The 23,649-nt window shown below is 41.3% G+C and overlaps 4 protein-coding genes and 1 non-coding gene across 7 annotated transcripts; all 5 read left to right on the top strand.

Annotated features, from left to right (window-relative positions):
* Nucleotides 1–671: 671 nt before the first annotated feature.
* On the top strand, nt 672–4,283 carry LOC116922838 (transmembrane protease serine 9). Its single transcript, XM_032929288.2, has 9 exons — nt 672–1,093; nt 1,617–1,930; nt 2,139–2,888; nt 2,983–3,071; nt 3,158–3,290; nt 3,362–3,506; nt 3,570–3,718; nt 3,803–3,884; nt 3,967–4,283. Exons 1-9 carry the CDS (start codon nt 988–990, stop codon nt 4,044–4,046), a joined length of 1,848 nt encoding a protein of 615 aa, XP_032785179.2. The 5' UTR covers nt 672–987; the 3' UTR covers nt 4,047–4,283.
* Nucleotides 4,284–6,103: 1,820 nt separating this feature from the next.
* Nucleotides 6,104–10,544, top strand: LOC116922849 (transmembrane protease serine 9). The gene is made up of 10 exons (XM_032929305.2): nt 6,104–6,448; nt 8,021–8,316; nt 8,383–8,919; nt 8,990–9,078; nt 9,153–9,285; nt 9,367–9,511; nt 9,647–9,792; nt 9,872–9,953; nt 10,090–10,113; nt 10,189–10,544. The coding sequence occupies exons 1-10, from the start codon at nt 6,355–6,357 to the stop codon at nt 10,242–10,244; spliced, it is 1,602 nt and encodes a 533-aa protein (XP_032785196.2). The 5' UTR covers nt 6,104–6,354; the 3' UTR covers nt 10,245–10,544.
* A 6,263-nt stretch (nt 10,545–16,807) lies between these two features.
* LOC116922770 (bromodomain-containing protein 4) lies at nt 16,808–22,431 on the top strand. 3 transcript variants are annotated; one of them, XM_032929176.2, is made up of 6 exons: nt 16,808–17,003; nt 17,558–17,646; nt 17,830–19,764; nt 19,845–21,850; nt 21,922–22,033; nt 22,106–22,431. In XM_032929176.2, exons 2-6 carry the CDS (start codon nt 17,625–17,627, stop codon nt 22,165–22,167), a joined length of 4,137 nt encoding a protein of 1,378 aa, XP_032785067.2. In that variant the 5' UTR covers nt 16,808–17,003; nt 17,558–17,624; the 3' UTR covers nt 22,168–22,431. The 3 variants fall into 3 exon arrangements, with proteins under 3 accessions (XP_032785067.2, XP_045030522.1, XP_032785068.2); XM_045174587.1 differs by having other exon boundaries at nt 16,845–16,901; XM_032929177.2 differs by lacking the exon at nt 16,808–17,003 and adding an exon at nt 17,026–17,478.
* Nucleotides 17,721–17,791, top strand: Trnag-gcc. The gene has a single exon. It is a non-coding gene; the product is annotated as a tRNA-Gly (tRNA).
* A 265-nt stretch (nt 22,432–22,696) lies between the features above and the next one.
* On the top strand, nt 22,697–23,586 carry LOC116923014. The gene is made up of 3 exons (XM_032929538.2): nt 22,697–22,790; nt 22,865–22,961; nt 23,033–23,586. Exons 1-3 carry the CDS (start codon nt 22,775–22,777, stop codon nt 23,502–23,504), a joined length of 585 nt encoding a protein of 194 aa, XP_032785429.2. The 5' UTR covers nt 22,697–22,774; the 3' UTR covers nt 23,505–23,586.
* Nucleotides 23,587–23,649: the final 63 nt, after the last annotated feature.

The raw sequence follows: 23,649 nt of genomic DNA, 5'->3' as shown, positions 1-23,649 counted from the left end.
TTCACTAATTCGAAATCATTGGCGCTGTCATTCATGTCTTGTTCTTGTTGGCTGGGTGTATAGACCAGACTTGGCGGTGATTTCCCCAATATCGGTTACATTACAATCTGTCTGAGAAAGGTCAGTGTATAGAGTTAAGTACGATATACGAAACGCAAACCAATAAATTAAAAAACTAAAATTTAAAAAACAAAATATGATAAATTTGGCTCAGTGATTGGAAAGTAATTGGTCCTCATGTTTTACACAGTGTCTTTGAAAAGAAAAACAATGTTTTTAATTATGAATTACGTAGACGTCTTAATGGCCAGCAAAGCTCTTCTCACAAATCCACATTTGGCTTTCGTAATCTAAAAAACACAAGTTGGCAGTTTCTCCCATCCTATAGAATTGTTTTGTTTTCTTTCTAGGATACAAAATATAAAGGTCTCCTCGTCTCATAAATTTAGGCGGCATGTTGGCGTGCAAGAATGGCTTCCTTTCGTAACAGTATAAACAGCACGGCAGATAACTATAGAAGTGCAGAAAAGAAGCAAAAACAAAAGAAAGAGAAAAACAAGCAAACACACGAGCAAAAAGAAAAAGAAAAAGAAATAAAACAGAAACCAGTGGCCAACTTTTAGCGTATATAGCCTTCTGTATTGGGAAGAACTGGTTGCAGGCCAACTATATAGTATACCAAATCTGAGAGGATGCAAACAAGCATTAGGGTTTAGTTGCTCTGCGCTGGAACGAACTGTGAGTTGCTTGGCGTCGCCAGTGTTCGTCTCAAACTGATTGGCTTGAATTATATACAATCAACTCAATTTGATTGGCTTCTACGTGATTTTCAATTTTATTCCTCGCTTTTATTTGCACCTGATTGTAGTGGCATTCTTTCAATCGTATCGAAATTGCCACCAACTGTGGATTGGTCAGGGACGTAGGGTTTTTCGTGATTGATCGTTTAAGATCTCATTGAAGGAGGCAATCTCGTTTGTTTCACTCATGAAAATGAGTAAGACAGTCGTCACCATTTTGGCCGTCGTCTTTTGTTCCAGCGGATTGGTTTCTTCTCGCATTCACCATAAGGCCGATTCCATCGTCATCGAAGGTATAAATCAATTGCCGTCAATCCACATTTGTTTGGTATAGTTACACATATCGTTGAACGATTATTTAGACCAAGTTGACATTTAAGCACCGAGAACGAATTAAAATAAAAGGTACAAAATAAATACCGACCTCTGGTTTATCTTGAAAATTCGAATGCTGGTGATTCAAACTAAAAACTAAACAAAGTATGAACTTGTTTACGTTTAGAGCTAACTTTTTTGGCAAGCGTGTGCACTTCCCATTCTAGCGGGACAATGGCCAACATATACAAAAGAGGTCATGCAGAAGAAATACAAAATTCAGACAAACAAACAACAAAAAAAAAACCTGCTTCTTTTCATTTGTCGGTGAGGGGTGAGGCGAAGATGTTCAACTTGGTTATTGAACTCGTTTTGTTCACTCATATCTGAGGACGATGATCAATGTACCCACGATCATATTCTACACCATCAAGTTCACATCAACGTTTATATAGAGAAATATAATCATTTGTTTTGTTTTGTGACACGTTGTTGACACAGTCGAACCGAAAGCAGCTGGACGAAAAGAACGTTATCTGAACGCTGCCGGCAAATTATGGTTACCATTTTTGATTCCGGCTTGGGATGCAGATCTTTTAAAGAAGGCCATGAAGTACAAATTGCCGCACGTACCAGCCAACACCTACCTGATAACAGAGAAATCCGACGAATGCTGGATGCCGGACGGTACCTATGGCGTTTGCAATTCGGCCCTTTCGTGTAATCTACGTGACAAACTCCACGAAGCCCGTTACCCTCTATCCAGCATGTTTTCGTCTCGCAATACCTGTCGTTACATCACCAATGGCAGAGAGGTAAGTCAGAATTGATTGCGTTCTTCTATATGCAGCAATGCCTCGAGCTTTGTTGGCAATCGGTTAGACGCTTCACGTTGTCGATAAGACGAGCCGATTTTTTGCCAAGATGTTGGCTTCAACGTTTTCTAGGTTAACCAAAATGGCGATCTTATTCAAATGACGTTGACACCATTTTTTTGTTTTGTGTTGTTTTCAATTGACTTAGGAAACAGGTGTTTGCTGCCCAAGGGCACCATCCAATTTCGGTGGCATGTTTGCTTGGCCGTACCCTCTTTTCATGATTCCAGTCTCCGTACAAGACATGGTAATGACATCTCTGACCGCTAATTGGCCGTGGCGGGACCCTCAAACCACGTCGACATCTTCACCTTCTACCAGGACAAGTCCTTGGTGGGTACCTGATATTTCATCGACGACAGCCTCACCTTCTAGCACGACGAGTCCTTGGTGGGTACCGGACAATTCGACGACCACAAGTCCTTGGTGGGTCCCCGAATCGCCATCGACAACGGCGTTACCCTCCACTTGGTGGGTGGCTGAATCTTCGTCAACGACGACGTCTCGTCCTACCACGACCAGTCCTTGGTGGACTCCGGAGGCCACTACGTCGACGATAGCGTCGTCTTCTACAGGGACACCTCCGTCTTGGACAACTGGAACACCATCTACAACGACGACATCTTCTAGTACGACGAGCTCTTGGGTTGCTGAAACGTCGACGACAACCACTTCACGACCAACCACAACGAGCCCGTGGTGGTTTCCGGATGCTTTGTCGACGTTGAAATTGCCAGTTGTTACTAGTACCCATCCGGCGATAGAAACCAGTACGGTTGCCATGACAACTGTCAGCCAAAGCTCAGGAGGTAGTTGTGGTAGAGGACCTTTCAAACTCATCGAGTGGCCAAGAATCATCGGTGGAACAACATCAGCCAAAAATGCATGGCCTTTTGCCGTGAGTTGATTTCATCTTATTATTCTCGATGGCCAATTGAAATGCTTGCATTTCATATCAATAGCACTTTTATTGATTATTGTTTGGTCAATAGGTTTCCTTGATGTCTAATGATCGCCATTTCTGTGGCGGTTCGTTGCTGGACGAACACCACATCTTAACAGCAGCTCATTGCATAGCACCGTGAGTCACAGACTATGTGCCTTATTTCAATGGAGAAAAGCAAATAAGCCTTGAAAATGAATTATGTTTTTAAAAAATTGATACAGGCTTCCAACAGAAGAGCTTAGCGAAGTGGAAATCATATTAGGTTTACACACGTTGAAACCGTTGGACCCGCAAATCGTGCGCCGGAAGCTGAAACGCGTCGTGCGGCACAAAGGTTACCATTCGGATAGCTTCGTAAGTCATCATCGTTTGCACGAAAATTGTACAGAACGATTTATATGAGTGGATTCTTCGCCTTCTTGTAGTACAACGATATTGCCATATTGAAGATGGATTCACCGGTCGAGTTCAGCGATACAATTTCACCCGTCTGTTTGCCATCGTTCGGTACCACCGATCTTTATGTTAATAAAGCAGCCGTCGTTGTCGGATGGGGGGCATTGCAAGAGGGTGTGTCTCTTTTCATTTAGCTTTAACAGAGAGGAAAACGTGATTTTTTAAATTCATCGTTAGGTGGTAAATTGCTGCCCACGTCGTTGCAACAAGTGACAGTTCGAGTGCAAACGAACGCCGAATGCCGTAAGAGCTACGGTTCCGATGCACCAGGTGGAATACTCGATAACATGTTGTGTGCCGCCAGTCCTAACAAGGACTCTTGCATGGTTGGTCTCCTTCTTTCTTATTAGAATCATTACAGCAATCCATTGGCAATTGATGTTTTCCTTGTTCATCATTTAAAAAAAAAGGGTGACAGTGGTGGTCCTTTAGTTGTACAAGCATCTCCGGGCTCTCCCTGGATTCAAGTCGGCATCGTCAGTTGGGGAATAGGTAAACTCTTAATTAAAATGCTAATTTTTAATTCATTTTTTATTTTTCGGGGGGTTTGTTTTAAATTGATGGATTATTACAGGATGCGGACGAGACACCTTTCCGGGCGTGTACGTCAGGACAACATCTTTTGTCGACTGGATAAAGAAGAATTTATATTGAAAACAATGAAATCTTCTTTAAATGTCGAAGAAAACAAAAAGGAGGAGGGATAATGGATGTCCGTCGCATCGGATATTCTGTAGACTACAAGTTGAAGCCTCAAAATGTGTGGCGCTGTCGTTGATTTTGGAAGCTCGGAATTAACAAATCCGAATATTCCTCGTTTTCTTATTTAAATGGGTCAAATATTTTTTTAAATGTATTTAATGAAACTTTAATTACATAACGTTAACCAAGCTTGCTTCGCTTTACGTTGACTCTCGTTATTCGCATGTCTTTTCCTCGTTGTTTGAAAACGAAACTGATATGATAATTGCATGATGGACTGCATGTATAGAGGGAAGTGTTCGCCCATTCTTACAATAGTTGAATGATAATTATTAATTATTCTTCGAAAGGAGATTGTGCGTGTGTGAAGAAGATGTCTTCTACATAACTCGTGGTAAAAGATCCGTGTTGTTTGGGGGTGGGGCATTTATAAGAATGGCGAACAGCGAAATGGATAGATAAACACTCAGTCATGTGCGTGTCTCCAAAACTAAATTTTGGACGACAACGTGTGCAATTGTGCATTCGCAGTCCCTACTCTATAGAATTCTTCCAAAATCTGCTGATTGTTTTAGCAACTAGCAAACGACCACCGGTCTCCCTTTCTACGCCTTGTTATCCTGCGTATAAAGGATGGTATATGTATATAGTCACTAACCAATCATCTATAAACTTAAGTCTTTCTATTGAAGCACAAAAGAATTCTTCGAAGGCCTCGTATTAGCTTCTCAAAAGCTTAGAAATTTTGCTGACGTTTTCTATTGAAGATTTTTAATAATTAATTGACATAGCAAATCAAGCCCGCAATGATTTATAGTTGCCCATTTGCAGTTACGCCTTTAGTCACATAACGCGCTGCACTTCAAACTGGTTTTGCAGTCACGTTCCATAAAAAAAGATATATACGTATTATCATAAGAACGTGACAAGTTTCTATTTATCGTTGTTAACTTGCGAAAAAAAAAATTAAATTAAAAACAAGAAGCAGAAATCAATGGTATACGTGGATTATGTGGGGAAATTCCGGACCTACGAAAAACAAAACAAAATTCGAAGGAAAAATAAAATAGTGGGTTATAAATCGATATGCTCTTTAGAGAGATACAGGAGGGATTGCGTGACGTATATACTATACAGCGCGAACCCGGACATGCCTGACAAAATACGCCGACTATAGCGTGAACAAGATTACCGATAGTAACACAATGTTATATAGCGGAAACACACAGCACTCGTGTAACCAACTTCTTTTTTTTTTTTTTATTTTCGTTTTTGAATGTAGAAAGTCGCACTACATATTACCGGTTTGCTGCGACAGCAATCTCAGTTGCTACACTTGAGAAAAACCCTATTGTAAGTTGTATGAAATTAATATATATATTTTTTTTTTTAACAAAAAAAAAATTGTTACACCCGGGCATTTCGTCATTCGCCTTGTCGAAATGCTATGGGCAATACCGTTATTTATTTATTTATTATTTTTTTATAAATTCAGTTACTTCTTCCGGATTTCCGAACAGGTTGCGGGGTTCGTTCCCAGCTGTGACGTACAAACAATAATTTATTTATTTATTTTTTAATGTAGCAATCCCATTATTCAATGCCGGTACAGTAAAATAACATCAAGTAAATCAGCATTGGTCGTACAATACGAAATATTCTTTAAAAAAAATACAATTGGGAAACACATTGCCACTTGACGTGCAGGCTGCCGGGAATTTCAAAAGTTACACACACACAAAAAAACAACAAGTAAAAGATACCGGAACAATTGCACTTCCGCCAATAAAGAGAAATGCCACAACAGAAGACCACGAATAAAAAAAAAAACAAGTACATCTCGTTGCGCAATCCTAAAGGGGAACTGGCGGATTGCTGCGAAAAAACAAAAACAAAAGGCAGATGATGTAGGAGGAGGAGCAGAAGACATTCCCTTCAGCGATGTAGAGACTAGTGGCGCCGCTGTCGCCTTTAAAAGCCTTGCAAGTTACGACGCCATCGGACACGTAGCAGCGCACTTTTCAAGAGTTGGTCCCTGGCGTTTTCCGCCTTCCATCTTCGAGATTTATTACCCGTTTACGTGGTTTTAATTATCTCCCTACCCTCCCCCCTACCCCCTACCACCCCCCTTTTGTTTTTCCTTCGACAGTTGATCTACGAGTTAGAAAACTATAGCGTTCATTGAAATTTCTCTCGCGTAAATCATCCGCTTCGTGAAAAGTGAAAAGCCGTGCTGCCAATCATAAAAACAACAACAGCCATGAAATACTGTGCGTTGGGCGTGCTGTTTCTTATCGCTGCTCTGCGAGTAGAGGCACGCATCTACGAGACATCGGATGCCGTCGTCACCGAAGGTACGTGACATCTTTGATTTATCCTATCATAGTTAACCGCTGCCGATGTTAGCCGAATGATCGTATTCCGCAAATATAGCGGAATATAGAAACATCTTCGTCGTGTCTCGTCCATCGCCAGAGACGAGAACGCCATCTTTTCTCGTAGTTCAACGACCCAACTAGATGACTTTAAAGACTGTTACTTGCGTCTATATGCAAAGAAGGCAAACATCTGCAAGGCAAACGGCGACTTGCAGAGCAAAGTCCGAAAAATGTTTAGTCTTCGTCAATAGCCAACAATCAGCAAAGCTCACCTTTTGCTTGTCAGATGGTGCGTGTTGATAGATAGGATATACTTAAAAAGAAAAACTCGTTCTGTGATTATTCCGGATTCAATCATATCGCTAAAATAAGGCATGTCCACGTCGTTGCGATGGACTTTCGAGCATGAAACGATTGAAAATTAGCATTACCTTTTTTTTTCTCATTATATTAGCAAATCAGGTTTTTATTTTCTGATGGTATAAAGAAAAAAGCCAACGAAAATCAATTGAATAAGAGAGAGAAACAAAAAGAAAAGACATTTACCTTCAAGTAACCCGTTACAAGGTGCATTCAAGGTTATGAGGGCTTCGCTATTTTTGCGAGATGCACGTGTGAATTGTATACCGATGCTCGTCCGTGCAGGACAAAGGCGTGGTCTTATCCGTTCACCTTAACCTTGGCAGCGAAAAAAATAAAATAAAAACGGGCTGGAAAGAATCAAGTAAAGAAGAAAAATAACAAAAAGAAAAACGAGATTCTTCTTCTTTTCTCGCTTTTTCTTTTTCTTTTTTTGCATACGTGTATAAGAAACAACCTTCGCAACGGAAGGTGGATGGACTCTATCTCCATATGAATATGGAACACACATTCGTTTTTTGTTTTTTGTTAAATGAAAGCATTTTAAACGCTATGAATCAACAACAAAAAAAAAGAAAACGATACCCCACGTATCTAAAAAGCGGCAAATTGCGAGCCTCCGGGTTTTTCCTCGTTGTCATATGGTGAAACAACTGAAGGTCGATTCCAGAATAAATATAAAAAAAAAAAAAAAAAACTTGGATGGTCTTCAGATTGAAACTGATGGCTTTCAAAACATGCGTGCAATCTCGTTGCACGGGTTGGCTATATAGCCATTGGCTATCACCAGATTTTGTTTTGTTTTTTTGGAGTCCAGCTGGACAAGTTGAAGATGATAGTGAATATGCAATTGCGTTGCCATAGCAAGATGGTCCAACCAAAATGTGTTTGGTTTGCCTTTCTCTTCGCGACTTGCCTCAGGTGAGGGCGTGGATGAATTGGCGATTCACTTGACTGTTCCGCCAGCATGTATTCAAGCTGCCCCCATGTGCGGCATATCTTGAAAATCGGTTGATTATGCCATGAATGCAATCAAGAAAGAGAATCCCATCCCACCAAAAATGGACAACACACAGGTGGAAAGCTAATTGTAATGTCGAATTGAAAAGGATTAGAATTTAATGTTTTAAGAGGATTGTCGGTCCATTAGGAAAAAGAAAAATATTAAAATCAAGCATCGCTTTATAGTTGAAGATATCAAGGAGAGCGTGAAAGGACGATCGATGGATAAGAGTGACGTGGTCAAGTCCCAACCAACAGACGAACCAGTTTTGGGCAGATCGAGCAAGTTTGTTCCAATGTTACCCAGTGGAACGTTCTTGCTGTCGGACCGCACTTGCTGGACACCAGACGGCAAATTTGGCACCTGCAGTTCCGTCCGTTCGTGCAACCCAAGCGTCAAACTTCCATTGCAAAATGATGTGGATTCCGGAATGCCCAGCGCTCGTGGCACGTGCCACTATTCCGAACCAGACGGCCGACAGGTTCAAAAAAAGATTTTGGTCTCATTCTGACCAAACGACCTACGATTCCTTTGATTTCATTCGCAGGTGTACGGAGTTTGCTGCGCCGTCAAACAAGCCCCCCCGTTTGGAATTTACGGTCCTCCGTTCAGCGGTTCTTTCGGTTTCCCAGCAAATCCTTGGTGGCCGCCTTACTTCCCGTTTGGTGCGCCATCGTTTCCGACTGTTGGAACCGGTCCTTTTATTGCACCTACTACGACAACTACACGACCCAGTACTACTAGCCCGTGGTGGGTACCCGATCCAACGACTACGACCTCACGACCAGGTACTACAAGTCCGTGGTGGGTCCCTGACCAATCGACCACAAAGTCCCCAACCAGCGTTACGACCTCAACCAACAGGCCCAGCACTACCAGCCCGTGGTGGGTACCGGAAAGCACGACATCTACAACATCGACACCTACTACATCCACAACATTGAAACCAAGTGTTGAACCGGTCGTGGCTACCGACGAAGGCACACGAAGTTGCGGAAGAGGACCAAAGAAAACGTTGAGTCTTGACGAGCAAAGACGCATCGTTGGTGGAACGACTGCATTGAGGAACTCTTGGCCCTTTATTGTAAGTGTGTAATTATATATTATTTTTTTTAAGATTTGAAAGATAAGGTCAAGTGTTATGCTCTTATCAGGTTGCGCTGTTTAGCCGGGGGCGCCATTTTTGCGGAGGTTCGTTGATAGACGCGTCCCACATTTTGACCGCTGCGCATTGCATTGCTCAGTAAGTTATTAATTTGAATATATTTTTTTTCAAACGGATTTGCCATTTAATGTGGATGTTAAAATGGTGCGCAGCATGTCGTCCACTGACATCTCTCGCTTAGAAGTAGCGCTGGGCATGCATACCCTTAAACCTTACGATTCGCAAGCGTTACGTAAGAGAGTCCGTCGAGTCGTCCGACACAAGGGCTTCGATCCCGTTACACTGGTTAGTGAATGAAATAAGATTTTATAATTGATGTAAAATTGTATTTCTAATGACTGTAATTCATTTATATTTTTTTTTAAGTACAACGATGTTGCCATTTTGACTTTGGATTCACCAGTGACGTTCTCCGACGCAATTTCTCCGGTTTGCTTGCCACCGGTCGGAACCACCGACCAGTTTGTTAGTAAAGAATCGACTGTTGTCGGATGGGGAGCCTTGAGAGAAGGTACAATCGATCCTAATTGATATTTCTATTTAGTTAAGCCCGTTGATTTGTGTTGAGCCATTTCATGTGTAACTTGCAGTTCCAAAGTGTGTTAGCCTATACTTTGTTGTAAAAAAATTGATGTGTCATTAACAGGTGGCCGCCAGCCAGAATCTTTGCAACAAGTGACCGTTCAAATTCAATCGAATGCTGAATGCAAAAGAAACTATGGAAAAGACGCACCAGGTGGAATCGTTGATCACATGATTTGCGCCGCTTATCCCGGAAGAGATTCGTGCAGCGTAAGAGCCATACAATTTCATAATTGATTTCTTTGTTGCAGTTTTAAAAACAAATATATTTTTTTTTTTTCCTTTTTAGGGGGACAGTGGAGGCCCAATGGTGACGCAAGAGGCTCCAAACTCACCTTGGGTACAAGCTGGTATTGTAAGCTGGGGAATTGGTAAGAGAAATTTGCATACCTTTAAAGATTGCACTAGTAAAAATGATTCGAAACGAACCAACTAAGATTTCTATGAATGATAATATCAAATCAAAGCATAAAATTTAATATATATATATTTTTTTGTGTGATTTAGGTTGCGGAAAACCTCCTTATCCAGGTAACTATTGCATGAATCATAAGAACAACGGCATAAATCTCTTCAAATTCTTAATTTTTAAAAATCGATCTTTAGGAGTTTACAGTCGCGTCACATCGTTCTTGGATTGGATTAATAAAAACACGCAGTAATTCTAGCCATGTACGTGGGAAAGAAAAATCACCATCGGAATAATATACGTCCTGCCATGACGTAATTAAGCTGCTTACATCAAAACGGTCAAAGGGGTAGGGGGACAATGACCCAATTTTAAATTTCCATTTAGGAGTGTTGTTTTAAAATCTAAAAAAAAAACTTCTCTATCTAAGATCATCTTTTTACCTTTTCTTCTAACGAAATGGAATGTGACGGTGTTTGTTTTGTTTGTTTTCGGTTGGAATTTTGTTTTTCATGGAACATTTTCGAGATTAAAAGACAAGGTTTAAAACTGAGTGCTTCGCGTCAACGTTTTACTTGCCATAATGGAATTCATTTAGAAAGCATATAACATCTTTAAAAAAAAAAAAAATGTGTGGCGACAATCACGCCACGTTGATTGCATTTGAAATCATTCCAATTTGTTGTGGGATAGGATTGCCATTCGTATATCTCCGAATCGTCTTTATGCAACAAGCCGTTATCAAATTGAAAGTAAAATAAAGGTGTCAAGTGTTTTTGCGGCAAAACTTAATTAGTCTCCAGTCTCAAAATGATTGCATACATAAGTTTCTAAAATCATAGTATTTCATTGCTTTTATCTCTATCGTTGTAAACGCTGATATTTTTGAAAATATCTCGTTATACATTTTGATCTAGTCAGGGTCTATTGCTGTTAATTCAAGGGAACAAGGCTAATGCATTTAATTTCTCCAAATCCTTTGAAAGGATTGTTTATTACGCAATGTTGTGTACATGGTTTAATTGGGAAAAAAAAAAACATGCCATGCCACCACAGTACAAACCTGTTCGTTTTCTCTTTAATGGACCACTTTAATGGACAGATGCTGATGTATAGAGAGATGAGCATAGTGGGTAACTGGGCATCGTGAAAGTTCTTTCACTTGTGTCCATATACTCTTGGTATACGCTCTCTCCCGTTTAACAAAGGGAACGAGACAGGTGGACCCAAAGTCCGGTCGGAATTCCGCTTTGATGCATCGAACTGTACGCGTCTTCTTCATTTGCTTTTACTTTGCGTCCTCTTCACTTTCAATAAAACACAACCGAGCAGTTTTTTTCGTTTCTCTTTCCAAAGAATATTAAAATAAATCTTGGTGAAAATGAAAATGATCGTTAAAGCCAAATGTTAACGCAGATGTGCTGCTGTTCCTTGCTCAGCTTGAGAACCGACTGATTTATTCTGGTGGTATATAGCCGACGTGGAGGAGCATTTCTTCTTTAATTGCAGCATGTGTAGTCTATACTTCTTACAACGATAGGTCTAATGGTCTTTGCTTGCTCACCCATCATTTGAAAAATGTATAGTACGTAATCAAATAACTGAATAATCATCTGGTTGTATACCACCGCATCATAACCACGAGCTTGCGGAGTCCATGCAGATCATCCCGTTAACACCAAGACATGTGGCGTGCGTTACACAATAGCCGACTGCAAATCTCGCGGCCGTCCAAAATCCTATAGCCACGTTATTATCAGCAGATCATATCATCTATCAAACAGAATATATTCTAAGGCCAAGAAATTCAAGCAGATCGTCTAGCGAGTTTTTTAAATGTCTGTATCTATATAGCGAAGCTTGGAACAAATGTTTTTCCTGTGATTAACAATTTCTGCAAGCACCGATTACTTTCAAATTTGGTGAATAAATATGAATTCGCATGCTGCTTGCCTATAGCATAACATTAAAAGATCGACGCAGTTCTGTCTTATTACCTTATGGCGGGTGAAACTGTATACATAAGCTGATGGCCTGCTTGTAATAACAAATCCGCAATATTACGGTGGCCTTCTGTCAGCTGCTGTGGCATCTGTTGCTGTCTGAGTGTAAGTATCTAACTTTGCTTTTAGCTGGCACTGACAAGAATTGTTTACGCCATCGTACCAGTCACCTGTGGCAAAGATTGGATGCGTCGTGAATAATAACGGTTTTCCAGGTTCTTTCTTTTCTGAATAACACGAGATTGTTTTGTTTTCTCCGGTGAACTACATCCATAGCCTTATTAGTCCGTTTACATTCTCTGCCATTGTGTCTGTCTACACCAAAATTATGCTTACGAAAACCTTGATCTGATGCAAGATTTATCTTTGATAATAAACACATTTCTTTGTGCGGATTGCAACGTATACATGAAACTGCTGAAGTTTGATTGGCTATTCGATCCTGACCCCGGAGACCTTATCGTTATTACGGCACGTGTTCTACATTGTTTAAAAATTAAGAGCATAAGGGACACTGTGGTATACGTGTTTAATAATCAACTGTGAAAGTCTGCAATAGAAATTCTACTTCTGATTCAATTAGCGCTCGACGAATTGGAACATCGAACAATGAACAGTTGTACATATTATAGTTGGCATTTCCCCCGCTGTCCCGAAACTGCGTCTAACGCACTTTAGCCTGCTTTAGTTGCCACCATAGTTGCAGACAATTAAAGAGCTAGTTTTAGCTCGCTCAGTCAGCCATATCCGGAAGACGTTAGCCCACATTGGTTTCAACTTAACAGGGCGGAATGTTCCTCAGCACATTTTTGACGATGGCGCCCAAAGGAAGCTCTTCCGTTGTTTTAACTCTCATCTATACACTGCAATAAAATTCATTGACTTTTGTCATAGTTTATTGGAGATTATAGTGTCCTCCTATAACGTACGGCCCTGGATATATGACAAAGAAAATTTAACGAATGGGGCACATCGAATTATGTCTTCATCATTGTGTGTTTTGTTTGGACTCGGCTACAACATTTATTTGCCATTAACTCTGCTGTTTTTTGGGGGGTTTTGTTTTCACGTTCGGCTAAATAAGAAATTAGAGAAAAAGTTTTTTCCGGTCCAGTGACCGATTGAACTGGATATGTATAATCTTTCTAGCGCTGCAGTAAAGATATATATATGTATGCTATATAATATAATACATTTTCTTTATATACAGTTGACTTTGTGCTGATCGGTTTGTTGCTGGTTATACAAGGCAACGTGTTTCTTCTTTGTCTTTCAGTACATAATTCACTTCATTAAAAAGATGTGTTCATTCTGTCAATGACGAAACGCAGCTGGAATCGTTCCATATAACTATATCTACCAGAAAAAGGAAAGAGACAGCCAGCAAATAGGAATGACAGTGAAAAATGGAAGATGAAAACTCTCGTTAATTAATAAAACAGCGTGACGTACGATGCGGGTGGTTGTAAAAAATAAAAAATAAATTGCGTGCATGTACATATAGCGGCCGGTTTGCGGCCAACATATTCAATGACCGGCTCGGGCGACTGATGAGTCCACGCCTTTTTCTCGCCTTGGAGCGTCATCATGACCGGACCACTTGCAGCAAAAGGTAATCCCCGCGTGACTTGCTAACCTACATCGTCCCGGTTTCACTGTGGCGACGGACATGGGACCTTCTACTTGAATTGCTTTGTTGATATGCTTTTGTAAGTCCGTTAACCGTGCAATTAAATGGCGAGACAAAGCGCTGGAACGTATCAGTTAATCGATAGCGAATTTTCGAAACCATTTTCGCCAATTGTTGTTATTAAAGTCAAGTGAGGGTTTTTTTTTGTTTTATGTTATTTCAAAGTTGTGGATATTTCAACACTTGGACTTGCTTACAAGTTTCACTGATTTGGATCAGCCGTTCACACGATTTTTTATTTTATTTTGTTATTGTTTCGTGTCACGCAAATGTTGCGCTTTTTGCTAGCGGCGTATACTGATGGACCGGAAATGACCATATGGGACAAACCCTTCTTGTATATATAGCTTTTGCTTGTTTGATTCTTTGCTGTATAGACTAACACATGTGTAGACTAGATAAGGATCTCGGCGTTTGTCTTAAAGTGTAACGACACCAATCAAATCGCAACTGTTGATTACTTATAGGGACGTAAATACTGGACTTGGTAATGTGTCAAAGACTAATTAGACATTTCTGGCAGACAATCAACGTCTATCGCTCAGTTGATTACACTATGCTGAGTGAAATAAAAAGCCCTCAAAGGATTAAACGAACAAGAAAACTGTTATGATGGATGGCTTGAAGTACTATGTTTAAGATCCGGTTTAATCGCCATTGATCGTATACCAATGGGGTATATATATAGTATACAACTATAACGTTTGGTATTTCAATTCATAGACGTATAAGTATATATAAGTGGGCATCTATAACACGTTTCGGATAAACTGGCCGCCGTATAATCAAAAGGGAAAACCAAGCGAACACGATTTGAGGGCAAAACACTAAAAACTACTTCACGTAATGGTTTACATGTACACATACAGTCGTCTTTTATGTTTTTAAGATTTGCTATCTGTGAAATAAGAAAGAAAGCAACAAAAGACACGGGGGGGAGAGCGCAAGCAAATTCTTTTTACAAATACGATACGGAGCCTTCGGCATTTTTTTTTTTAACTCGTGTGATTCAGATTAACCTATTCTAGTTTTTTTTTTCTCTCTCTCCCTGAAAAAAAAATGAGGTATGTAGGAAAATAAAATTGTTGACAGCCCCAAATACTCGAGAAAAAAAAAAAAACTTGCACTGCACAGCATAAGCCACATTTTTTTTCTTTTTCTGCCTTTGTTGTAACAAAAGAGGAGAACTTTCTTTGAATTTAAAAAAAAAAAAAAAAAACTCCCATAACAAAATGGACGTCATTAGCAGGGCCGGACAGGTGCAATGCTGACGTATCTTAAGCAAAAGTAGAAATCAAAGTTGGTTTTTTTTCTCTTTTTTTACGAGGCCTTGTTTGTGTATAGTATAGCGATGGACTATATTTAATGGTATATACAGCATTGTTCCACACATGTTGTACAAGTCCTCGAATTGAACGCACATCACATATATAACATAACCAAGGCGTAAAAAGATGTCGGTTTCCGGAGAAAAACCAATTACACGTAAAACGTAATATAATTTGTTTCAAACTCTCTAGTATGAAGGGAAAGAATTTTGACAAACTTTCTTCTTTTGTCGCATGACATCCGTCATCGTATAATTCATGTGTATACATTGGCTGAGCGGTTATATACATGTAATTACGCATCTTCGTGTACTTTCTCTGCCGCTGCTTCGGCTGAGAACTCGGCGTAGAAAAGCCAATCATATCACCCAGAAGTGCGTGACAAAATGTTCAGCAAGGCAAAACTGTGAATAATTCACAACGTTTTAATGGAAAGCGTCTCTTGTTTGGTTCCGTGTCGATAATAGGGCGGTTAGGTGACGCAATTTCTTATTCATTTCATTCTTCCGAGATAATGATCTCGAAATCACCTACAAGATTGCAATCAAATTGACTCCATCTGATGCTGATTGAATGCTATTAACTCGGTCAAAGTTTTTGCCTTTTTGTATGTAGTGAAGAATTTTGATCGAGAACTTTCTCGTCTATCAAAAACCAATTTCCGCATGAGAACAAAAAAAGAAAATACTAAACGCCAAGAAAGCCGGTAAAAACTTGAAAATGGAGGCGACAGCTATAGACTCAACACAGATGTTCTTAAAGAAAATAGCAACGAGAGTTTTTTTTTGTTTGCAAGGAAAAGAAAAGGATAAAGATGATCTGCAACAGGGAAAATATTGGATAGCAGAAATCACGGTGGGCCCGAGGCTTTGACTATTAAATAATTGATGAAAAAAAAAAAAAATGCAAAACCACAGCAAAGAGGGAATATGACGAGGACAGGAAAATAAATGAGGAAAACATAACGACGCTATTATATTATTTGACTCTCGGATTTGTTAGAAAGCACGAGAGATGACACTCACGCCAGCGCTGATGTGACGTCGAAATAATAAGTTAAGTTTCTCCATCTGTACCCGGACATTAACATCATTAAAAAAACAACACGAAATAACATATCGGTATATACTGGAAACTCTTGGAATCCATAAGGCGCTTGACCCGAGACGAATATGCCTTCTCTTCTATAACAGTGCTGGCAAGTCGGGCATGACTTAATCGCTATTAAATACAACCGAATGTATTTCATTGTTCATCTAGTTTATTTAATTTTGTGTTTTTTTTTTTTTGGTTTGTTAAGCAGTAGGTATATGCTATATAGAATTCAAACGTTTTCGCTATAGCACAGATTCTTTCGTGCTCCGATTCTACGAGTAATCACAAGCGAACAAACTATTTTATAGCTTCCCCTTTTTTTTTTGTTTTTACTTCTATTTTTAGGAGCTTCGTGAATCTTCTTAATATGTACGTAATGAAAAAAAATTCTTATAGCCATGGTTATTGGGTTTTTCTTCTTTATATACCATCGCCTATAGATCGGCATGCACGTACAGGAAAAGACATATTAACTGGGGAAGAAGCAGTTTGCGATGGTTTGCAGCAGCAAGTCGTGCGACAAAATCGAACCATCACGAAAAAAGAAGAAGAAAAAAAAAAAAACGACGTATAGGGGAGAGAAAGCTAGCTTTTAGATGTATACCATCTTCTTTCAGGGAAAGAATTTTAAAAAGAACAAGAAATAAAGACCAGATGGCTACGACACAAAATCATGCCGCGTTTCAGTCCCGTACGGTCAGTGTATTCCCGTTCGCCGTGCAGGAAAGATTATCTTGTTTCGGGCTCTGAACACACCGAACTGTTGTGACCAACTTAGTCTCTCTGTAGTGTCTGTACGTTTTCCGCCAGCATGGCATTCGCACGCTATTGATCCATCGCCTACCGTGTTTTGTTTCAGATCTCCCGAATTTTCACGTTTTTTTTTTTTTTTGGGGGTAATAATTTTGTTTACTGTGTGGAATAACTCTTGCCAAGTGTTCGATCACCAATTTCGTGTTACAGCACAATCGCTTTCAACGTTTTGTTTGACACAATTTCTTTGACGTTCTAAGGCCTTTGTTAACTGACGTTATTTTAAAAGACATTTTCAAAAACGAATGTGTGTCACATTTTCCAGGCGATTTGACTTTTTCGCACGTTACTTTATTACATATATTTGTCATGAGAGAAAAAAAAGACATCGTTAAAATAGGACTCGTTTTCAGAGTAGACTGTTTCTTTTCTTTTGATACGGCTTGTTAGATATGATCTGAAAACAGCGAATTGAAGATGATTGACTCTCTCTTTGTAGGGATTAATGGAGCTAGGGATAGATGTGGTAACATTTGTAAGGAATAATATAGTAAGCGAACTTTAAGAGTGCGGTAGAGAAGACATTCATGGACTTGATTCCTTACGGCACTGGGCAACGTATACCGTTCGATGCGACCCCCTTTCAAAAAAAATAATATATATATATTTTTTTCTTTATCATCTCTTCTATAATCAGTGGTTCGTAACGGTTCCAATCAACGAGGCACGCGCTAGAATTGGATAACCCATTTGCTGCATCTACAATGGCACGATACATGGCCCTTGGTGAGTCATTTGTTCATAAATTGTTGCTTTCGGGAATATGATATTTATAGTCATAATTTTGAAACCATGTACAAGCATCGATGGTTCAGTGGTAGAATGCTCGCCTGCCACGCGGGCGGCCCGGGTTCGATTCCCGGTCGATGCAATAACTTTTTACATGTTAAAATACGTTTTTTTTTTTAGGGATCTGGACGTTTATTGGCACGGCAATTTTATTTTTTATTGTCTCTACCGCCCATGGGTTTGACTCCAATGCACAGAGTCAATTCAACAGTGAAGAGGAGGTGGCTAATCGGCATTCTGCGCTTGGCGTTCGAAGCAGTCGGCGTCGAGCTGGTGGAACCATTAAATATAAAAAAGTTAGCGTCATGCAAAGTGGAATGGAGAAACCCGACCTGTTTGTAGTGGCAGACATGGGACAAAACAAAACGCGACGATTAAAAACCAAGACATCACATCGCCACACAATGATTTACAAACCAGCAAAGAAAAGAACATCTCCATCGAAAAAGAACAGTTTTGCGTCATCGGCGACCACGACTCAATCACCGGAAGTGAAAGTAGAAGAACTGGCCGACAGTTCTCGAAGAACGAAAACGTGGCACCAGGTGCAACCCGTAACTGAAGTTATTGACAGCTTCATTCGTCCTACCAAGCGCAATCGATTGCGCGTCAACAACCGTCAACAAACGTCCACGCACGAACCAACGACGACAACTCTAACTCCTAAAATGACAAAAGATCCGCTTCGACCCATTTCTCGCGTCCGTAGCGGCGCCATTACGACGACCACATCGAAATCCACGACGACGAAAGTCCTTCGTTTGGATCGTAAACCCACTCGATGGCAGAGCAACGCATCAAACGAAAACAACCGTCAACAGCCAACCAAAGAGGGAAACAGTCAACTGTCAGTGACATCTACAACTGAATCGACCACCACCATCCCTGAAATTCCATCAAAGGAAGTGATCCAGGCAACTCCGGAGTCCGTTCCCGACCCACACGATTCGTCAGAACGGCCCGAAATCGAACATTTAAAGGAAGAATCTTCCATTCGGAAGGTTGCCGCTAAACCGGATAAAATCGCGTATTTTGACATGAACGATCCGGCCGCAAGTGTCAACAGCGGGACTCGCAATTCGCAAGAGAGGCACGTTCGACCGAGGATACACGTGCCGAAAAAGGGAAGCCATCATGAAATGCAACGTGCGTCGCCAGAGCCGATTTTGTTGCAAACAAAAGAACAACGAGAACAGCAACAGTTAGAGGCGAGTGATCAGCGCAAAGCGGAAGAATCAGCCCAGCTAGCGAAAACACGGCAGAGAATGCCGCAAAGCGAGTCAAATGCTCAACCGCAATCTGAAACGGACGAAGAGACGGAAAGGCGGCACGAAAAGTACGAAGCGGAAAAAAGCAAACAGCTGGAACGCTTGAGACAGACCAAAATTCCAGGTGCCACACGCTTTGAGGAGGTCTTGCCTAAAGCGCGCAGAATCCCCTCCAGAAGTGATTATTCAAATTCGGCCGTCCAACATTCGGCGCCCGTCAAATTGAACGAAGAATCAACGGATTCGGTCCGGCTGCCTCCGTCAGCGTACGGCCAGCGACTTCCATCATCATCGGCACACAGCCCTTTGCCACCGGCTGATTCTCGGCCATCGTATTTGGAGTTTGAAGCCTCTTATCCTTCACCTGGCCATAAGCCAGAGCAACAGAGATACACTGACAGCAGCCCATCCGGCCATTCCGAAACTCGGCCGGATCGGGTGCGTCATCGGCATCCCGACGTTGCAACTCCCCGACCCGATTCGGATGAAGACAGGAGATCCGTTTATAAGACCACACCCCCGCCGATTTACGGCGAAGAGAAATACAAGAGGCCCGAACTAATTTACACGCCACCGGAGAAAGAATATCAGCCGCCATCTGCTTATTTGACCGGTCGTGGAACTTACCCGCGTTTGAGAATCGCATACCAACCGACCTCGTCTTCCATTCCATCTCCTCCAGTTACGTACGAGCCTCCGCATTTAGAATACATGCCGCCGGCGGCGTCGCCTCCGCCCAGAATTTATGTGCCTCCCGTGGAAGATTATAAACCTCCTTCAACTACAGGTAATCATAACATCTTACGGTATAATCATCATCCATTTTTTTTTTTTCTCACACCCTTTCTTAACTATTCGTTGTATCAGCTGTTCTTCTTCACGGCCGTCGGCAAGAAGAAGAAACGCCACCTGCCAGGCATCCGCCACGGCTAGAGGCAAGCCGAATGACTGAAGATATGCGCAAGTTGGAAGAAATCAACACGTACACACGACTCGTTTCGGTTGGCCACCCGTCCGTCAAAGAACTACCGTATCCACCTGAACGGAATGCGCAGCAAACTGTGTCCAGCCGGCCAGTCCAGTCGGTTGAACCGGCCGTTACGGAGAATCCTTACATCAGAACTTACGAACGGCTGCAAGGCGTCAGGGATAAAGGGGAAACGTTTCAAGGAGATCCTCCGCGCGGATACCTTCAACCGACTACTCAGAAATCGCATGTAGTTGAAGGGACTTTTATCGTCGATAACACCGGAACGCAAATCAATGACAGAGCACGTCCGAGCTACGCTGGATCGAGTTTGATCGTTGGCAAACCTTATTATCAAAAAGAAGAAGTGCCGCTTAAAGTCAATCCTTATCTGACTTATCGTCCTTCTTATGATACTGAAGTGACACAAAAACCTTATTCACCTCATTTAGCTGAAGTAAATACGGGACGACGTTATCCCGATGCAGCTCCTCCATCGAATTCCGGCCAGCAAATTCAGCAATCTATTCCACTTTACAAGTCCTACCAAGCTAATCAACCTAAACACGCATATCAGCAACAAACAAACGAACCTTTTCAACCTAAAGAACCACGTCAACTTCAACAAACGGTGTCGGAGAAACCCTACATCATCAGCTGGCCAGTGAGGGACGACTTGGAAATGGCCGACTATCGACATGAAAACGTCATTCCAGTCAGTGAACAGCCACCGTACAAACCGTGTGATCGACCAGAAGTGGCCGCCCTGCGAATGGAGAAACCTGTCAAAGAAACAGCGTACGTGGTGTCGGAAAAGCCGATCACAGTTACCGTCCGGCCTTACGGCTTAGCTACGGCGGAATCTGAGCGGAACGAAAACCTTTACCGGCCTCCAGGACGCAACAGTCAACCTAGATCGCTCTCGTCCGAGCCGAAAACAAACGTGGGAAACTATGAAAACCAAGCGATAGATAAAGATGAACAAGAGGCTGAACGGGACGTGCCGGAACAACGGCCGCAACATCAGTCAGAACAACAATCGAATATTCCGGCTTCGTTCTTACCTGTCGGTCCGGTGAGAGCGTACCAAGTGACTCAGGCCATTTATCCATCGCCTCCGCCTCGATTTTTACAGTTTCCCGCACCGCTACCGAATCCATTTGGAAATCAATTTGCTTCTCCAGCTGCTCCTCCACCTACTCCGCCTCCACCGCCGCCTCCTCAATCGCAATCTTCTTCGACTACCTCGGATTCGTTTGGAAGCCATCATTTGCCTTCGGGTGACACTTGGTCCGTCAATCCTCTGTTCCCCAATCAACAGCAGTTTCCAAGCAGTCGTCCCTTTACCAGCAACATTCAACCTCAACAACCGGAGGAACCTGTTTCTTCTGAAAGGATCGTACGCTACCGGCCGACATCAGACGGACGCTACCGCGAGAATCAGAGACTCAATCGAAGTCTGACACATTATTCGATTCCATCGTACGAGCAGCAACACGAGCCAGTTGATGAAAGATTCAGAGAAACTGTTAGGCAAAAGGATGTAGAAGATGAAACGTACCATCGAACGCGTCACGATTACAACGATCACGTGTTAAGAGAAACGTTTCATCAACAACAAAATGAATCGCTGTACAATGATCGAGAAAAGCCTTCGTATCTTCAAGCACCTCCTGGTTACGAAGAGCCGTTGATACAAAACGGACGGATCCATCAATTTCAAGAAGATCCAACAGATCATGATCATTCGTCAGAAGGGGATTTTGCGGGAGTCAAGGGCATCCCGGGTGTTGATTATCCCATACTACACGCGATTCCCAATGATTTGAAATTCAAATGCGAACTGGTGGACTCGATAGACACCCATCATCCGGCCTATTATGCCGATCCGTATACCCGATGCCAGGTTTCAATTCCCGCTATTTTAGTCTTTCGATTATTAAGAAATGTGAGTTCTAACGGTGATTCATTTCTCAGGTATTTCACGTCTGCCAAGCGAGTCGCGCCAAAAATTCATTCCTCTGTCCGAACGGCACCATCTTTAATCAGAAGGTTCGCGTGTGTGATTGGTGGCACAACGTTCAATGCGGTAAGAATGCCCCCAGCACTAGATTTTCAAAAGTATTGCGTTTAATCACGATCAATGTTTGTTCCATTTCAGACGAGTCTTCGGCGTATTACAACGTCAACGACAATAACGATAACTACCAGTTCAAACATTAAACTTTCAAGGGCTGTTCTTTGGGAAACCAAGAAGCTTCATCCTCATTTTCATCGTCATTTACATATATACATAATTACATAATGCCACAACCTGAAGCTGTTGACGACAGGTTGGTCAATGGCCGTTTTACCTTTGATGATCTATGCATGTTTTTGTCTAAATGTTCGCTCGTAAACAAATGCGCTTTTTCATTGTACACGCAACCGGAGCTGGTCTTCGGCCACAAGCGATGCCTTAATACATTTGATACGATTAAATTTGAATTGAAACTGTTGTTTGCATTTTTTTATTGCTCATACTTTAACAGTTGCCGATGGAGAAAACTAATTATCATCGTAACCTGATTGAATCAGCATTGGATTTTTAAGGTGTTGACTAAAGTCGCACCGATTAGGTTTTAAATATCATTTTGCAAAAAAGTAAAAAAAAAAAATATATTAAATTCACGGAAGTGGTGACAGTAATCGTTTGCGGAAGTAATGAGGTTAACCCCTATGCTTATCGAACCTCGGTGTAGTTCAAGTTACTCGGTAACAAAAATCACTTGTTACATGGAACATTCTTCACTTCTCCATGGTCTTTTAATGTGTGCATTAGTCCGACACAATGACGCTAAGCCAAAGTAAATATTGTACAAACAATTATTTGTTATGTTTTTTAAATTAATTTTTAATTGATTTTTTACCGCGCCTGAAGGTGAAATTGATAGCAAAGCGTCTTCGGCCCTTGTTTTATCATCGTTATCATTTGTCATTGTCGTCGTATTCGTCACGGTGTGGCTCCTCAGAGAAAAGTAATAAAGCGATCAATCAAGTTACAATAAACAATTTTTGTACGACCCAATTATTATTTCTACGTGAACAGGATTTCAAAAATGGACAAACGGAGTATCTGGCGCTGTTTCAAATGGACGCGGAAAAAAGTTAGGAAGACGCGAAAAGTCTTAACGGAAAAACGTAAAAAGAAGCGAGTGGCCAAAATAAACGTTGAAGTGTTGGACGCAAGTAAACAGCCGGAAGAGCCACACCTTTACGCCACCATCAGTGGAAACCGAAAAGCGAAACGAAGCCCGAGTCATACAAGCAACGATTCAGATTTCTCAGCTTCGGAGAATGCAATCGATGATAATGGTGTAGTGTCTGTGGAGTTACACACATATCAGTCGGTGGCTTTGGAATCCTATAAAACACCTTCGATGCTTGAGGAAGTTAATTTGCATGCCGTAACAAATTTGACCTATGGTTCGGAGAAAAACGTGGGACAACTTCTTGATCAGACAACAGGCTGTTGTATTTACGATGAAGTAGAAGGAAATGAAAGAAAGACTCCTTGTTAAATACTGCATAACATTAAATACTGTGTTACACGCGTCCAATGAAGGAAAAGAAATATAGTAAATGCCTGATTCATTTTCGAAAGCAATCGTAATCTGTTATTCTGAGCTCAAACAGTAAACCTACAGTGATATATCATACTTAGGA

The sequence above is a fragment of the Daphnia magna genome, linkage group LG5 (genome assembly GCF_020631705.1).
Source record: "Daphnia magna isolate NIES linkage group LG5, ASM2063170v1.1, whole genome shotgun sequence".
Lineage (NCBI taxonomy): Eukaryota > Metazoa > Arthropoda > Branchiopoda > Diplostraca > Daphniidae > Daphnia > Daphnia magna.
The sequence above is the reverse complement of the archived record's forward strand: the minus strand, read 5'-3'. Positions and strand labels throughout refer to the sequence as shown.

What these genes read in the sequence shown, in the direction of transcription:
- LOC116922838 (XM_032929288.2), top strand. Translation starts at nt 988, where the DNA reads ATGAAAATGAGTAAGACAGTCGTCACCATTTTGGCCGTCGTCTTTTGT. An exon ending in GTTACCATTCGGATAGCTTC is followed by an intron (nt 3,291 to 3,361) that starts GTAAGTCATCAT and finishes GCCTTCTTGTAG; the next exon opens with TACAACGATATTGCCATATT. An exon ending in CTAACAAGGACTCTTGCATG is followed by an intron (nt 3,719 to 3,802) that starts GTTGGTCTCCTT and finishes TTAAAAAAAAAG; the next exon opens with GGTGACAGTGGTGGTCCTTT.
- LOC116922849 (XM_032929305.2), top strand. Translation starts at nt 6,355, where the DNA reads ATGAAATACTGTGCGTTGGGCGTGCTGTTTCTTATCGCTGCTCTGCGA. An exon ending in GCTGCGCATTGCATTGCTCA is followed by an intron (nt 9,079 to 9,152) that starts GTAAGTTATTAA and finishes AATGGTGCGCAG; the next exon opens with CATGTCGTCCACTGACATCT. An exon ending in CCGGAAGAGATTCGTGCAGC is followed by an intron (nt 9,793 to 9,871) that starts GTAAGAGCCATA and finishes TTTCCTTTTTAG; the next exon opens with GGGGACAGTGGAGGCCCAAT.
- LOC116922770 (XM_032929176.2), top strand. Translation starts at nt 17,625, where the DNA reads ATGGCACGATACATGGCCCTTG. An exon ending in GGCACGATACATGGCCCTTG is followed by an intron (nt 17,647 to 17,829) that starts GTGAGTCATTTG and finishes TTTTTTTTTTAG; the next exon opens with GGATCTGGACGTTTATTGGC. An exon ending in ATCCGTATACCCGATGCCAG is followed by an intron (nt 21,851 to 21,921) that starts GTTTCAATTCCC and finishes TTCATTTCTCAG; the next exon opens with GTATTTCACGTCTGCCAAGC.
- LOC116923014 (XM_032929538.2), top strand. An exon ending in GTGTGGCTCCTCAGAGAAAA is followed by an intron (nt 22,962 to 23,032) that starts GTAATAAAGCGA and finishes CTACGTGAACAG; the next exon opens with GATTTCAAAAATGGACAAAC.